At 30.7% G+C, this 16,728-nt stretch overlaps 4 protein-coding genes and 1 long non-coding RNA gene across 5 annotated transcripts; 2 read left to right on the top strand and 3 right to left on the bottom strand.

Annotated features, from left to right (window-relative positions):
• Positions 1 to 46: 46 nt before the first annotated feature.
• Positions 47 to 3,345, top strand: LOC113797043 (uncharacterized). The gene is made up of 3 exons (XM_027347356.2): positions 47 to 1,106; positions 1,174 to 2,067; positions 3,036 to 3,345. Exons 1-2 carry the CDS (start codon positions 273 to 275, stop codon positions 1,936 to 1,938), a joined length of 1,599 nt encoding a protein of 532 aa, XP_027203157.2. The 5' UTR covers positions 47 to 272; the 3' UTR covers positions 1,939 to 2,067; positions 3,036 to 3,345.
• On the bottom strand, positions 2,252 to 8,725 carry LOC113797040 (uncharacterized). The gene is made up of 6 exons (XM_027347352.2): positions 5,793 to 8,725; positions 5,386 to 5,732; positions 5,240 to 5,326; positions 4,087 to 5,175; positions 3,472 to 4,023; positions 2,252 to 3,410 (listed from the first exon to the last, which is right to left on the bottom strand). Exons 1-6 carry the CDS (start codon positions 7,525 to 7,527, stop codon positions 3,330 to 3,332), a joined length of 3,891 nt encoding a protein of 1,296 aa, XP_027203153.1. The 5' UTR covers positions 7,528 to 8,725; the 3' UTR covers positions 2,252 to 3,329.
• A 170-nt stretch (positions 8,726 to 8,895) lies between these two features.
• Positions 8,896 to 11,689, bottom strand: Amnionless (amnion associated transmembrane protein). The gene is made up of 3 exons (XM_075821219.1): positions 11,345 to 11,689; positions 9,642 to 11,282; positions 8,896 to 9,574 (listed from the first exon to the last, which is right to left on the bottom strand). The coding sequence occupies exons 1-2, from the start codon at positions 11,591 to 11,593 to the stop codon at positions 9,714 to 9,716; spliced, it is 1,818 nt and encodes a 605-aa protein (XP_075677334.1). The 5' UTR covers positions 11,594 to 11,689; the 3' UTR covers positions 8,896 to 9,574; positions 9,642 to 9,713.
• Positions 11,690 to 11,911: 222 nt separating this feature from the next.
• On the top strand, positions 11,912 to 16,108 carry LOC142645290 (uncharacterized). Its single transcript, XR_012846433.1, has 3 exons — positions 11,912 to 12,104; positions 12,188 to 13,644; positions 13,906 to 16,108. It is a non-coding gene; the product is annotated as an uncharacterized LOC142645290 (long non-coding RNA).
• LOC113797041 (glutamate receptor ionotropic, kainate 2-like) lies at positions 12,184 to 15,858 on the bottom strand. Its single transcript, XM_027347354.2, has 7 exons — positions 15,401 to 15,858; positions 14,495 to 15,297; positions 14,237 to 14,395; positions 13,937 to 14,158; positions 13,671 to 13,874; positions 12,543 to 13,598; positions 12,184 to 12,477 (listed from the first exon to the last, which is right to left on the bottom strand). The coding sequence occupies exons 1-7, from the start codon at positions 15,708 to 15,710 to the stop codon at positions 12,193 to 12,195; spliced, it is 3,039 nt and encodes a 1,012-aa protein (XP_027203155.2). The 5' UTR covers positions 15,711 to 15,858; the 3' UTR covers positions 12,184 to 12,192.
• Positions 16,109 to 16,728: the final 620 nt, after the last annotated feature.

Below are 16,728 nucleotides of genomic sequence, written 5' to 3'. Positions count from 1 at the left end.
ATGAAATGTCAACTTGCATCCAACAACGATAGATGGCATTCATCTTGGGTCCAGAATTTTTTCTGTTGTGTTCTTTCCATGAGTTTATCATTGAATGTTTCGTTTTTCGTTTTGTTCCAATACAAAAACTCACGTGTAATATTTTTGTTTATCTTTTTCCCCCAAAAATCTTTAAGTCTTTATCCGGAAATAAAATTATTCGGACAATCAAAATGATGATGATGATGTTTATCGAATGTTCATTGTGATTTTCGCTGAAAAAAGCAAAAAAAATGGATTCCGAAACTAATCCAAAACAATCATCATCGTCATATCGACGAATAAAACAACGGCAAAATTTTTCCAATTCATCAAATCATCAACATCATTATCATCACCAACAACAACAACGAATACGTAATAATCAGGATAATCATCGTTCACGAAATTGGTATCATAAAACAAATTCTGAACAAACCAAAGATAATGAAACAACAGCAATACCAGCGGTAAAAATTTTAGCCAAATCGAATAAACTTACATCATCATCATCAAATGATGCAACTTCAAGTCAACAACATGATCAGGATACAGATCGAAATTCAACATCGAACAATGTTTCAGTTGTTGTTAAACCAAGACCATCGATTTTGGACAAAAATTTTGTCAAGCAAATTCAAACATTAAGAATTAATAATAACGTCGTTCAATCGGAAACGACAACTGCCGTTAACAAACCAAAATATATGAAAATTATTGATTTTGAATTTAATTTTATTCAACAACAATCATCGGATACATCATCATGGCTATTGCCTGATCTTAATCCGACGACATTGTCAACAACTTCGAATAATGGTCCATCATCATCATCGTCAAAGCAAGGAATATTTGGTGGTGGTGGTGGTGCTAACATTGGTGGTTGTGGTCAAAGTTTTTCAATTGTATCTGCTGTTGGTTTAGATGGTGTTGGAAAATCATCATTATTAAATTCATTAGCACAATTTAATGTATTTGAAACAAGGAAAATGATGTCGGAAAAAAATCGTGAAACACCATTAAATCATGTAACAAATGGTATTGATATGCATATTACATGTGAACGTTTATTTCTATTGGATACACAGGTTTGGTTTTATTTTTAATTTGAATGATTTTTGATTTGATAATTTTCTTTCCAACAAAAAAAATTAGCCATTATTAAGTGCTTCTGTATTGGAAAATCTTATACGAATTAATACGGAAAAATTTGGTTCATCAGGTGCAATTGCTACTGCTGGTGCTAGTGGTAGCCAAAATAATCATCATAATTCAGCAATGAATTCAAATAGTGGATCATCAACATTGACCGGAACAAAACATTTTTATAATTCAAATCAAATGTCAACACCAATATTTTCACAAGTAGTTGGTTTTGATATTGGTGAAACAGAAAATTTTGCATTCATTTATTCATTACAAATGTTAACATTTTTATTATCAATATCGGATCATTTGATAATCGTAATGGATTCATTTTGTTTGGATGTTAATCTTTTTAAATTATTAGCCACATCATTAATGATGGTTGGTGATGCATTAATGGCTAAAACAAATTTAATAATATATTTTCGTACAACAACAAGTAAATCAACAACCAATAATGATTTGGAACAACAACGACGATCATCATCATCATCGTATACAATGGCAATGAATTTTGAAACAAAATTTCGACGTTTTATTGAAACAATCCTTGGGCCTAATGTTCAAATGGATTTTATACATAATGATGAACAACGATTAATTAATAAAGTATTGCGGCCACCAAATTCACGTTCATTAGTAAATCTAGAACAATCATGTGCATCGATTAATTATCATTCTGAATATCAATGGTTTCAATCGGTACAAAAATTTTGGGATACATCTATACGTAAATCAACATTGTTTGCTGATTATGCAAGATATTTACCATGAACAAGGATTCAAAGCAGAAATAAAGAAAGAAAAAAATGATCCAAACCAATGGAATATATCATTTTTTTTCTGAACATTTTCATTCGGAATTTGGTTTGAAAAACGAATCAATTCCTATTCAAATTCAATGTAAGTGTTTATTTTTTGTAAAAAAAAAAAATTTCTCGAATTGGAGAATCAAAGAAAGCGTATCATTGTTTTCCATAAAGAAAATCATCATAATACGCTGATACAATTCTCCTAAATCAAAAAACAAGCCTGGTAAAGAACAACCAAATTTTGTTTTTTTAAAAAAAAGTTTTCATTTTCAAAATTTGGCTACACCAAACAATTTGGCTTGACAAATATTTTTTATTTATTTTTTTTTATATTTGATTTTTGTGGGCTTTTTTTTCTTGGAAAAATATTGGCTGGAACAACAGAAAAGAGAAAAATTCATTTTTGGAAAAGAGAGTGGGAGATAATCACAGAATTTTTGTTTTGTTTTTGTTAGTCGAAAAAAAGAACAAAAAAAGTGAAAAAACGGATAGAATCGGAGAGAAACGAAAACAAAAAAAATAAAAATAAATACAGATTTAGCACAGAGAAAGAACAAATAAAAAGTTATTTACAGGATTTCTTTTCTTTTCAATAAAATTGATATGATTCATTTTGGGTGAATGATGATGATGATAATGATGATAGGATTTTTTTTCGAATGGTTCGGATTCAGAAAATTTTTTTTTTTCGTTAAGCAAATTTGGTTTTAAAAAAGGGTAAATGTTGGGTGGATAGTAGTAGTATATGGTGTGTGTAACTTGAATTGATGAATAATCCAAGGCCAACAAGAGATATGTCTTCTATCGATATCTAGGTAAAATTTGTATGTTATTGGGGACACATCAGCAACAAAATAGGAGATTAAGTTAATTTTTAAGTTTGAGGATATTGAGAAAAAAAATATTAAGGAAGAGTAAATCGAAAGAGATCATCATCATATGATGATGATGATGATGAAAAAATTTTGGAAAAAAATACAAGAATTTTTGTTGTTTTTTCTTTGTTGTGCAAAAAATAATTCAAAGCTCGTTTCATTTTTTTCTGTTTTTTTTAAATAGAAATTTTCCAATGTTCACAGTATGGCGGCTTGAATTCAATTTGATGGCGATTTTGATGGACGTACAACGTTTTTAGATGATCTGGATAATGGAAATATCGATATGACATCAATAACTCTGATGATGATTTTTGTTTTTGTTTTGATCAAATAATTATGGATGATGATTCGATAATTGAATCAATTTGCTGTCGTTGATAATTAATAAAATTATTGCTGTATAATTTTTCTATAGTTTAAAATAATAATGATGATTTTTGATTAAAAATAAACATCTTGATGTTGTTGATTTTTATTATCGTAAACCTTGACTAGCTTGTTGTAATAATGTATTCAATATGCGATCATTATTTATTGTTTTTGATGGTAAAACAATCTGTAATTAAAAAGAGAAAAAAAAATGAATAATTTGAATCAATTTGAGAAAAAAAACAAACCTTAATAAGATCTTGTGCTGGAATTTTTGCCAATTTCAAATCTCTTGTTAAACGATTCATAATTAATTGTAATTCTTGTGATTCACTTGGGGTTAATGTAGCCGGTCGTTCTAAACCAATATAATGACCTTTTGTTACTTTAAATAATGACCATTGTAACATAACCTGAAATTTTAATGTTTCAGTTATTAATAATGTTCGTCGTGATAAAATTGTTGTCAACATTGATTCGGATAACATTAGATATTCAAGACGTTGAAATAATTTGGAAGCTCTTGGATCAACATAGGTTAATATTGTATTGACCAATTGTGATGCTGATGTATAACGCCAATAATAATTTTCTAATTGACATAACATTCTTGGTACTAATGCTAAACGTAGATGTGTTTTTGTATGATGAACACATGCTTGTAATAGATCGGGCAGATCAAAATGTTCAGCAGCACAAATTAAACCCGGTACAGTATCACATGTTAATGGACATGATCCTGAATGTAGATATTCAATCAGTAATTGAAATGTATCGCCATCAAATTCGATTATGGTAAACTAAATAAAAGGGAGATTTTTTCCAATTAAAAATCAAAATCAACAAAATCCAAATCTCCGTACCTCAGTTTGTGCTAATTTATTTGGATCAATTTTTGCTACATCAGCACACATTGAAATCCCAGGTACTTCAACACCAACATTTTGATCCATTTTAGCATAAAATGATTCACTTTGCCAACGTTTCATTGATTCATTACGGCCACCTTTTGATCCCCAACCTGACCATGATCCAGATACCAAACGATTAAATGCATTTTTAAAAACATTACCACTGCTTCCACTTGATCCAGGTACTTGTAGATAAGTTGGTGTTTTTATCTGTGTCGATGTTGACATTGATGAATAATTTGATGAATTTGATGCTGTTGAATATGCATTTGCCGATATAGTCGAAACAGTTGAAGCTTTTCTTGAATCTTTTTCTTTCGAATCTTTATCTTTATCTTTTGATGGTGCGATAATTTTCGGTAATTGTGCGATCATATTTTTTGTTTCCGCAGTTATACTACTACGTTTTGATGATGAACTTGATGATTTTCCCGATGAATTACGACGAGATTCTTTTCCACTTGTTGTCGTTGATGTACAATTCATATCGATTGCTTGTTGTTGATGTTGTTGTGATAATAATTGTCCAGATTGTCCGGGTGGTGCAAATCCATAAAGCATTTCAAGAAATACCCGTGAACGTATAGCAAGTATAGCACGTACAGCATAAATTCGACGAACACCACTAGTGCCACCACCACCACCACCACTACCGATACCTGAAACATTTGAATTGATACCATCGATATGATGATGATGATGATGATGAGGATGTCCAATTATTGACATTGCTGTCGATGTTGTACCACCACCATTATTATTATTATTATTGATTGGTTGACCATTAGCCGAACCAATAACATTGAAAACAACATCACATAATAATTTGGCATTACCATGAAATGCATTGGCAAAATCTTTAGCAATTTGATCATAACCTTCAAATAGATCACGAACAGAATCTAATAATGGACTTGATGGACGCATATGACCAATTGGACGCCAACTACCACGACGATATGGTTTTGGTATCTGACCAGTGGCCAAATGATTAGCCAGATTATTAACAATATCTTCCATCATTTGTGAACGTGTACGATCCTTTTTTTTAAAAAAAGACATTTTTATAGGAAACTGAATCTTAATCTAAACTAATTAGAATTACCTGCATCCTAGCAAATTTTGGTGATGAATAACTGGCACGTTCACCATTGATAATTTTTGTCAAAAGCCATTCACGAAAATGTGATCCCTGTGAATCAATCGAAATAAGTTTACCAAAGAAAAAAATTTGAATTTTTAAAAATTTACTTTTTCAAATTCTGATTGATGCCATAAATATGGTTTAAATGCTGATACTTCATCACGACAAACAACAGCAACAGTATATTTACGTGTTTCATCTGGTAACAATTCTCTGGGTGTTGTTTTCACAACAATAAATGTATGAAGAAAATGTGATTTTATACAACCAGGCCAAAACAGTGCATCATCTGCTTCCAAAAACGCTACGCAAACAATATCATTACCAATATGACGTTTTTTCTGTAATTTTTGTGGATCACCATCTTCATGTGGTAACATTGTTGATACATGAAACATTATTTCAATATTTTTATAACATGTATAAACAGATTCAGTTCCGGTTAGATCATGTACTAATTCAGGGTTTAAAAAAATTAATTGAATTAACTTATTGATTGATTGGCTATATTTACCTGTATCAAGACCACCTTTATATTTATCAAAACCTTTTAGTTTAATATGATCACCCAAAATGGAAAGAAATTCTGAAAATAATCTTGATTCACGACGATTACCAAGAATTGCCTCTTCAGAATTACATTGATGTTCTTGAATATAAATAACACCAACTTTAAGTTCAGATTTAACAAAAACTTGATCCAATTTGAGCAATTCATCTGGTGTACTTGGTAATTGTCCCAATACTAATGGCGGTTTCAAACCAGCTTCATCACCAAGTGCTCGTACAACAGCTTCACGATCATAACGATCAGCACAAATTGCTGATGTTGGTACCAATCCATGTAATGAATAAGAAATGGTTCGTAACAAAACACGAAATTGATCACGACCACCAATTGTTTCTTGTTTTAAGCTCATTATAACTGGACCTAATTGTTCATCATTTGTAAAATAATTCCAATGTTCACGGCCATAAAAATATTTTTCATATATCTCTTCTTCAAATGATATTAATTCAAATGGATCATCATTCATAATCAAAGATTTTATCGATGAAAATCCAGGTGATTGTGGCTGTTTTACTGGACTTGTTGATGATGTTTTTACTGTTGATGTAACACAACAACCACTATCAACACAATCACCACCACCACTACTACTAACACCACCGGATGATGATTTATATTTTACAGAATATTGATGATGATGATGATGATGTGATGATGATTTTATTGATGATGTTGATTGTTGTTGATGTTGATGGTGTTGATGTTGATGTTGTTGATGTTTATTTTTATCATTCAATGGTGGTGATAATGGTGGTGGTGATGATGGTTGTACAATTGTTATCGTTATATTTGGAAATATTTGATGTTGACTCATTAATGATGGTTTACGTACCATCATTAAATCTAAATCATCTTTTGATATTGGTCGTCCATCATCCAAATCATAATTACCACCACCATCATCATTATTATTATCATCATTATTATAATCAGATTTTATTGTATCTTGTCGTTCTAATCTTCCACGTGTTAAAACGGCTTCAACAGTTGGTGTTGGTGGTGGTTTCATCATCATCATTGATTGTGTGGATGATCCACCACCACCACCAGTTTGAAATAAATTCAATTCATTTGTAAGATGTATTGTTGTTACTGTTTCATTATTATTATTTGGATCATTATTATTAGTTCCAGTTGCATCAAATGTTGCTGGACGATTTTGTTGTTGAAATTTTTGTTTTTGTTGTAATTGTGAATCCGATACAGCGGATGCAATTTCATTAATATTTACAGGTGAAGCACCACCACGACATTCAATCCAATAACCAGTTGTTGGCTTAATATCATGTGGAAATTTTGAACAATATGGTTGACCGGGACATGCTTGCACTGGTACGGCAAACGATAATGTTGTTGATGATTTACGTCTTGCTTCAGCACAACCAAGACTTTGTCGTTTAAAATCTCTTAATTTATTTATATAATCTTCACCGGGTGAACTAAACGATCCGGTAACATCACCAAAATGTAAAACACAATAAATTTTATTACCAACACGTTTTGCCGAACCGTTTCCTTGTTTTAATCTTGTCATACAAACTGAACAATGTAAACAATCTTCATGAAATATATCGGTAAATATTGATTGTGTAGGACCAATACCTGGACCACATGTCCATGTATCCCATGTTTGATGTGATAGAATGGGTAATTGACAAACAAAACAATGTGATGCCATATTTTTTTCGTTAATTGAAACAAAAAACTTTTTCAATAAAAATCAATTCGTTGTCGTCGTTGAAAAACCGAAAAAACGTGAAAAAAATCAATATTTCAGTCAGTCAATTGAAGAGAAAGAGAGAAAAAAATTGATCGATTTGAAATGAAGAAGAAACATTCTTGAACATTGAATTTTTGAATTCTTGAATTTTGAAAAATCCATGATTGATCGATTGATTGACCATTGTTGTTGTTGTTGTTGTTGTTGGTTGATCATAAGCCAATCATCATCGATTACAAAATCACCAAATTGGATGAAAAAAAAATTCAGATTTTCTTGATTTGTTGTTGTTGTTGTTGTGATGTTTATTCTTTTTTTTCTCTCCGTGTTTAATGATGATGATGATGATGATGATGACCAAGAGAAAAAACGAAGAATATTCGGTATCACTGCTATTCTTTCTGCTTCTTCTTCTCTCCTTCCTGCTATACTTTACGTTTTTCGTGATTCTGATATGGTTGGTTTTTGTTTGTTTGTTTTTTTTGCCTATTTCTTGCTGTATACTGCCCATATAGAAGATCTGAGCCATCGACGACGACGACGATGTGTGTGATGATGATGATGATGGAAATGAATAGAGAGAGAATTTGTTGAATTCAAAATCGAATCGAATCTCAACATCATTAAAGACCACCACCACCACCATTCATTATTTTTTATTCGTGGAACATAATTCCTTCCTTCATCATTTTCTTCTTTCGTTGAACATTATTATAATTCCTGGTTCGGTTCGGTTAATAATAATGGGAAAAAATATAGTAGCCAATATATGAACGCAATCGCACATTTGATTTGATTTGTTTGTTTTGGTTTTTCTTTTTTTTGGATGTTCAACAGCCATAAACAGAATATTATGATGATGATGATGATGATGGAAGTGGAATTGGAACACACAAACAGCAACAACAAACAGAAGCAGTAATAAAAATTAATTGAAAATTTTCTTGATTTTCATGATGATGATTTCTGAATTTTTCGAAATTTCGGTCATCATCGATTTGTCGTCATAAAAATCGATTATGACATATGTTTTTTTTCTTCGAATGAACTACACACACATCAAAATTCTGTCTAAAAATAGATTTTAAAATTATCCAAAAAAAAGAATTTCAGGTTTTTCGGGGGGGATTTTTCTGAATGAATTTTTCAGTTTCGATTCGAACGAATTGAACTCGTTCCGCGTTCGAATCGTCAAAAAAAATTCCCCACCATTTAGACCTTGAAAGTATTGTTTGGTTGAAATAGTTTTCGAAAATTTTTCTTTTGATTTTTGATTTTATTTTAGGAAAAGCTATAAAATTTTTTGTTTGTTTTTTCCAGTTTTCTTTATTTTACAAAATAAAATAAATAATGATATTTTTAATTAATTTTACGATTCGATCGGATCGGATCGAATCGAATCGGATAGGATGTGTAGAAATCGAATCTTGAACAAGATGATGAAGAAAAGAAAAGAAATTTGACCCAATTTTGCGATTGATTTTTACTACTACTACTACTTTTTTACACACATCGAATCGAATCGAAGAAAAAAAAATATATAGTTTTTTTTCAGAGTTTCATTCATCGAAACCCAAGAAGAAAAAATTGTTGACATTATTTTTTCAGGGAGGGATTTTGCTCAACAGAATTTCGCCAAACAAACTTGTATAGAATTTTTTTTTTTGTCAAATCCTCGAATGAAACAAAAACCTTGAACAGATTAGTAACATTGATAGTAGGTAGTGGTGATGATGGTGGCACGGTTTTTCATTCATTCATAACAATTTTTCGAATTCGAATTACAAGCTTTAATGATTTTCTGCATGGTGATACTCCAAACGAAGAAAAAAAAATGTTTGATGATGATGATGATGATGAAAAATTTATTCGTTGTCGTCTTTGTTGCACTCTATATAAAAATTTTATCTGAATGAAAGTTTTGCTTAATTTCATCTTTCTCTCTCTCTCTCTCTACATTCCGAATAAAAAGCCTTGAATTTTGTGTGTTTTTTCCGGTTTGATTCTGTTTTTGGGCGAGAAAATAGAAAATGAAAAGATAATTCTGTAATTCTGTATTTTCTTTCGCTTACCTTGTTTTAGGAGATTAATTTCTGTTTCTGTTTCTGCTGCTGCCGTTGATGTTGCTGTAATTCTCATTTCGTTTACATTGATGTACTGTCGTTGATTTGATGATGATGATGAGAAATATTCGTTGAAGTAGAAGAAGTAGAAATAGTAGAATCTGTATTAAGTTTAAATATTGGATTTTCAAATTCTGTTTGATGTTTTCGATCATCATCACCATCATTATCATCGTGTTTATCATCATCACGTGAGAATTGTGAACGTAAACGTATCGATGATGGTTGTTGTTGTTGTCGTATTGTTGTTGTCCAATTTGTCATTTTTTTCATTAAATATTGAAAATTTGGAACAATTTTCTCGGTTGAAAATAATGGTGATTGTTGTTGTCCGAGTGGTGATCGGTGCAATGATCCAGATGGACAATCCGAAAGTCCAGGATTATCAAATTCCATTTCAACATCACTGGCAACCGTTCTAAATCGAACAAATGTAAATGATGATTGATGATCATTATGATGATGATGATGATGATAATTATAAATAACCGTAATAAAAAAACCAATCAATAAAATCAATATAAAGATCAATAATAGAATAAATGTTGATCGATTGAATAGACTAGAATCTTGTATCCAATTTTGACTTGATCGATATTCAATCGATATCAATCGGGATAATGTTTTATCCATGGATAATTTTTCCATAATTTGTCGACCATTTTGATCTGATTGGATTAATGGATTTGATTGTTTTCGAATCAGGATATCCACCATTGGTGATATTATGATTTGAATTCGATTATCATATAACCAATGTATGTAAAGATTAATATTCGACAAGAATATTTTCGATGATTCTTGTTGCTGTTGATATAGCCGTTCTAAATGTTGAGCAATCGATTGATAAACAAATTGTTGTGATTGCGGTTGATTCTTTCGATTTTTATTCATCCGAATCAATATACTTGTTGCACAAATTGGACAACAAAATCCCGGTGCCTGTATTGGATCCAAACATTTCGATGGTAAACATTTTGGACGATTTTGACATATTTCTTTCATTACTTTTGGTTGATCATTACCACAATAACATTCGATTGAATTTGATTGACAATTTGATTGTTGAATTTCCATATGATTATAACCTTGTATTTCAAACAACATTTGTCCTGAAAATGATTGTAAAAATTTTCTTAATTTATCCGTATTGAATATTTGAAAATTTTCACCAATTATCATTGATTCGAATGTGGGTATTAATTTACTATTCGATCCTATTTTAACTTTCCATGTACCATTTGTTGGAAATGTTATGAAATCCGATCGACATGGTATACGTTCCGAATCGGGTATTATCATTCTTGACGAAGACGAAGATTGTTGATAATGAAATGTTGCAAATGTTGATATCTGATAACCGGACATTGTCGACATCGATGATGATGATGATAAATCAAATGTAACATGCCAATTATCCGGATTAAACCATGAATTTGTTTGTTGATATTCTTGGGATGGTTGAAAATACAGTGTTTCGGTTGTTTTACATTTTTGATCTTCATCCTGATCATAATCATGATCGGTAGAAAATTCAACAATACCACCACCATCTTTGGCAATGATTAATTCACCATTTTCCGGTAGAATCTTGGGGAAAAAAAAAGAAATTTTTAAAAAATCAAGAATTTTACAAAAATCATTAAAATTACAAGTTCTTGAATTAATAATCGTCGATTTAAAAAGATGACGTAATTTTCCGGCAAAACCACCCGATCTTTTTCACATGATGGTTGATTTGGTTGCCAATTTTTTGGATCTTCAAATTGAATTTGTTTACGCCATATTAATCGTCGTCGAATTATTAATGGTTGAAAATCCATTCGTGAATAACGTGACACAGAAATTACCGGTTCGATTATAATAATCGATATTAGTAAAAATGAAATTTTTACAAACATTTTTTCGGGATTTTATTTTTTACAAACCACTAACCAACAATCCCTACCATCAAATAATCAACAATCATCGAATGATCATCATCAAATGATGAATTTTTGCCAAATTTTGATGCTGTGGAAAATAACACCCTATACCCCAAAAAAAATCGAACGTTTTTCATCATTTCGAATGTTTTTTGTCAATTTTTCCGATTTTATTCAATCAACATTATGAACTTATTGAACAACAACAACAACGAAAAAAATGATGAAATGGTAAATGAAATAAATAACAAAATGATTAATTAATTAATAATAATTCTACAGCAAAAAAAAAAACTAATCACAAACTATAGACTGGACTATCAAGAGAGAGAATGGCGTTTTTTTCATTATTAATGATGATGATAAAATTTGAAATTTCCAAGGCCTTTTTTTTCAAATGTTTGTTTCGAATTTTGAATTTGATTCTAAAGTGGTTTTCTTTTTTTTTTTTTGTAACTTGTCATGATGTTATGTGCATAGAGACATGGTATGGTAAAAAGAGTGAAAGGGAAGAAAGTTTGAGTTTCTAAAATTAATTTTTTTCTTTTTTGGTTTGTTTTCGACAACTAGGATTGTCATTTTGTTCCAAAAAGATGATAATCATTTTTTTCATCATCACCACCACCAACTGGATAACTATATTGTCGTTGTTGTTGTAGGCCTGGATGTGAAATACCAAGATTATTAACACCACCTGAACCACCGCTACCTGCAATATTATGTACACCACCAATTAATGTTGGTTCAATAATTAAACTACGTGATGGATCCCAATCATAAACTTTACGTATTGGTCTGGTATTACCATAACAACATATAACATATTTTATTTCACGTAATAATTCAATACCGATATGTTCCTGGTAGAAAAAATTTACAGAAAGAGAAATGAAAAAAAAAGTTTTCCGAAAACCGAAAAACTTACCCTTTCTGAACGTGGAATATTTCCCATTTTCCAGATAAATTCTCCGATACAAATAATAATGGCAATAATAGAACCGGCAGCCAGTACAACAAATACACCACCAACATTAGCCAAACCTAATTCCGATGCAGAAACGGAAACTTTTTGCGTCTCTTTTTGGCCACCACATTTTCCTTTGCCTGACCACCAACGATTTTTTAACATCAGCAATTTACCTTCTTCTTGAAGTTTTAGAATAGCATCCGATACAATTGAACGATATGGTGAATCAGGTGGTGTTGCAATACCATAACCTTTTGAATCTAATAATGAACCAACCTGGAATAGATCACATTTACGTTCAACAATATATTCGATTGTTGTTGATTCCATCAGGAAAGCATAGTTTCCTTTTTCAACACGATCAACACCTTTTTTATTTGATTCAACAAACACTGATGGTCGATATGATTCCATAAATGACCACATTCGTGCATAAGTAGAAAAATTTGAACTACGAAAAAATGCTTCAGTTGAACCGGATTTAAGGCAACCATATGGAATTTTTGTTTGTTTTGATAAATCTTCAGCCGATTCGATTGGATTAACCATACGTTCGACAGTTAAAAAGGCAGCTAAATTAGCAGTATATGATGAAACAAGTATTAGAATGAAAAACCACCAACTTGCAGCCAAAACACGTGTTGATAATGAACGTGGCATAATATCGCAACCTTGTTGCATTAAACAACCAATTGTAAACCATAAGGTATTTTTCATTGAAAAATTATTTTTCAATTCAACAGGATCTTTGTTACATGGATGTGGATTAACCCATTCATATGGTGAAAAACGTGCAACAAAAAATAAAAATAATGTTACACCAAGAAATGATGTCATCAAATAAACCCAAACATCCATAGCTAATGGTGACATGAATGAAAATAATGTTGGTGGTTCTTTTTTCTGTCGTTTATATAGGATACCGATACCCAGTGACATGAATGGCATTGTAAAATCAACAGCAGCTTCACGTTCATATGTGATTGTTAGATCGGCAATAGCCATATCTGCTTTCTGCAAAAAAGATTTCAATCGAAAGAAAATTATGAAAGATTTCCAGGTAAACAAAAACATGAAAAAACTTACACCTTCAATTAATTCCTTAATCATACCATTCCATTCACCTCTTTCATTACGTTTACCATAAACACCATCTTCAACTAATTTTATTTGATATTTAAATTCCAATAAATCGGCAATTTCTTTAATCAAATCAACTGAATAACCTTCAAAACGATCATTACCGGTACGGTTTTCTGAATCATCCACTTCCATACAATATGGTTCACCCTGTTTTGATTGAAAATAAACAAATTTCAAGATTAAAAGATTCTTACAAAATCGAAACATACCGCAATAGTAACAATAGTCAATGTCTTATTCCTTAAGGATTCACGATAAATTTCAGTCATTGCTTTTGTATAATTACTCATAAAGGTAATTTTTTCATCTGGTTGCCAATCACCAACATGTTTCAAACCTTCTCTAGTTAATTCTAATAATTGTAGCTTAAATTCTGAACGAGATCCGGTTGAATCAAATTTTATCGGTCCAGTTATACCGTCCATTTGGATCTTTTGGGGGGGGGCGAAAACGAAAAAATCAAAGTTCAACTTTAATTTTATGCAAAGAAAAACAAACAAAACACATACATTACGCATATAATTTGACATAACTGTACCGAATTTCCAGATTTTTTCATTTTCACATGAAATATCATCCGGTTGTTGAAAATGTTGTCCATTTTTATCAATTTCATATAATGTTTGAGCAAATAATCGAACAGCATCATAAACAAGAGCAACTTCCGTCTATATTGATCGAATTTGATCAGATTGGGTAGATATAGAATCGAATTATTCGAATGAATGATAATTTCGAATCATCAATTTTGTCCAAAAAAAACTTACTGTAAAATTATTCGATGATACCATTCGAAAAATTGTATTATCAACAACTGTTTGATGATTATGATGATTATGTCCAACATTTGCCATCATCATATTATTATTTGTATTTGTATCCATTGGATTCCAATGATAACGTGTATTTGAATCATCAGTACCAATAATACCATCTTGTGATTGTTGTTGTTGTTGTTGGGATTGTTGAAATTTATGAACAATTTGTGTTACCTCTTTTGATGATAAATCAACTAAACTAAAACCTGATATATTTAGGCCACTATATTGAAATTCTTCTAAATCAACAGTATGTACATCTAATGATATGAAAAAATAATTATGATAAGCTGATAACATATCAACTTGTTGAGCATGTTTTAATACAGTTAATATATGTTCATGTGGTACATCAACAATTATATTACGTATGGCTAGTTTATGTAATTCTTTAAATGTTGTACGATATTCATCCGATGGAAATTGCCTGACGACAATACGTTTTTCATTTAATGATGGATCTTTTAATATTTCTTGCATTCGTACTAATGCTTCATTTTCTTCATAAAGAATGGCAAAACTTTTCCAATTTTTTAATGTAATTAAATCACGAAATGCATTACCCAAACCGATTGGATGTGGATAAAGATTAACCGAATGATGAAATGGTGGATCATCAAATTTAAAATTCCATTGTGTTGTTTCCATATGTGGCATATGTAAAACATCGCATGTTGATTGTACATGAGCGGTTGTTTCAACTGATTGTGGTCCAAATATTGTTGCAACACCTTGCCTTAATAGGCTACAAACTAAAAGATAAGTTTTTTGTTTTCAAAAAAAAAGAAAAATTTAATTTTTTGTTTTTCTGTTTTCAGATTTCAACAAAAACAAACAAACAAACAAAATTCTTACCACGTTTGGAAGCTTGAAAACTATCACAGGGTTCTAAACGTTCAATAATTGGTTCAATACGTGTTTGTGGTAATAATGTTTCATCAGAATTTATTCGTATTATTGCATCACGAAATGCCATTTCAACTAATTCATCACCATTTTCAAATAGGCCACCTATTTTGACAACATTTGGTAATAAACAATTAACATAATGAAGATGATTAATCGTAATGATTATTATTGATAAAAACATGGATGGATTGATAGGAAATTTTTTCGGCATCGTCGAAACAGTCGATGTCATTGATGATGATGATGATCCAGCCATCGTTCAAAATTGAAATCCAAATATCAAATGCAAAATGAAATCAAAATCGTTTTTTTTCCTTCCATTTAAAAACTTAAAAATTTCAACATTTTTGGTGTTGAAATTCTTTCATATCTTGTGGAATTCATTGCACGTATTTTGTCCATCAACAACAACAACAACAACAATGAATTTATTCATTCACACACCATACATTAACACCATTCAAACGATGATAATATCAATCATGAAGAACATTTGCAAAAAGATGTATTATTGTCAAACCAGAAGAAAAAAGAAAAATGTCTCTTTGATTGTTTGTTTGTTGGTGTGTGTGGTCGATTATATAGATTGTTTTTTTTTCTGGGGTAATCATCACTTTTTTTTGTCGGGTATTGTATCAAAATGAATGAATAAATGATGATGATGGAAAGGTGATTGAATGGTTGGTTGGATGGATGTAATGTGATGTGTTGGACGGATGGAAGGAACCCGTCGATATAATGTCTGCGCACAGCGAAATAAACAAACAAAAATTTGATCGAAAAAAATGAGACAACAAAAATTGAACAATGAAAATTTTGGAAAACTTTCAAAGAAGAATCAAGATTCATTTCAAATTCTGTTGATTTGAATTGGATAGGAATTCTTCTTTTTCAAATCCAAATTTCTTATTGAAACCATTCTGAAATGAATTGATGCATGAACAGAATTTGAAACCGAAAAACCAAAGAAGAAAAAATAAAACAACAATATTCACATTGGAAGAAGAAGAAGAAGAAAAAACTCGCAAAACTGGTCGACAAAAAACTATACACGTGACTATATACCCAGTTCTTTTCTTTTCTTTTTTCCTATTTTCATTTGGGAAAAAAATTAATTTCTATATTCATTGTTTGCAATGGATGATGATGATGATATTGGTTCCCTGGATGATGTTATTGTTGTTGTTGTTTCAGGAATAAATTTTCTCCTGACGGAAAAGATTTGGATTCTGTTCGATGCTATGGATTCATTGTATAATGTGATGATGATTGTA

The sequence above is a fragment of the Dermatophagoides pteronyssinus genome, unplaced genomic scaffold (assembly GCF_027571235.1).
Source record: "Dermatophagoides pteronyssinus isolate colony J.1.1.1.1 unplaced genomic scaffold, Derpt_VIB-CSIC_2022.12 sq0009, whole genome shotgun sequence".
In the NCBI taxonomy this organism is placed as follows: Eukaryota; Metazoa; Arthropoda; class Arachnida; order Sarcoptiformes; family Pyroglyphidae; genus Dermatophagoides; species Dermatophagoides pteronyssinus.
This window is presented reverse-complemented; position numbering and strand designations above follow the sequence as displayed.

Coding starts and splice junctions, on each gene's coding strand:
- LOC113797043 (XM_027347356.2), top strand. CDS start 273: ATGGATTCCGAAACTAATCCAAAACAATCATCATCGTCATATCGACGA. Junction 1,107..1,173: donor TATTTCTATTGGATACACAG/GTTTGGTTTTAT, acceptor AAAAAAAATTAG/CCATTATTAAGTGCTTCTGT.
- LOC113797040 (XM_027347352.2), bottom strand. CDS start 7,527: ATGGCATCACATTGTTTTGTTTGTCAATTACCCATTCTATCACATCAA. Junction 5,733..5,792: donor TAAAGGTGGTCTTGATACAG/GTAAATATAGCC, acceptor ACCCTGAATTAG/TACATGATCTAACCGGAACT. Junction 3,411..3,471: donor CAGCACAAGATCTTATTAAG/GTTTGTTTTTTT, acceptor TTTTAATTACAG/ATTGTTTTACCATCAAAAAC.
- Amnionless (XM_075821219.1), bottom strand. CDS start 11,593: ATGTTTGTAAAAATTTCATTTTTACTAATATCGATTATTATAATCGAA. Junction 11,283..11,344: donor GATTATTAATTCAAGAACTT/GTAATTTTAATG, acceptor TTTTTCCCCAAG/ATTCTACCGGAAAATGGTGA.
- LOC113797041 (XM_027347354.2), bottom strand. CDS start 15,710: ATGGCTGGATCATCATCATCATCAATGACATCGACTGTTTCGACGATG. Junction 14,396..14,494: donor TATCATCGAATAATTTTACA/GTAAGTTTTTTT, acceptor CGATCAATATAG/ACGGAAGTTGCTCTTGTTTA. Junction 13,875..13,936: donor TGACTATTGTTACTATTGCG/GTATGTTTCGAT, acceptor CAATCAAAACAG/GGTGAACCATATTGTATGGA.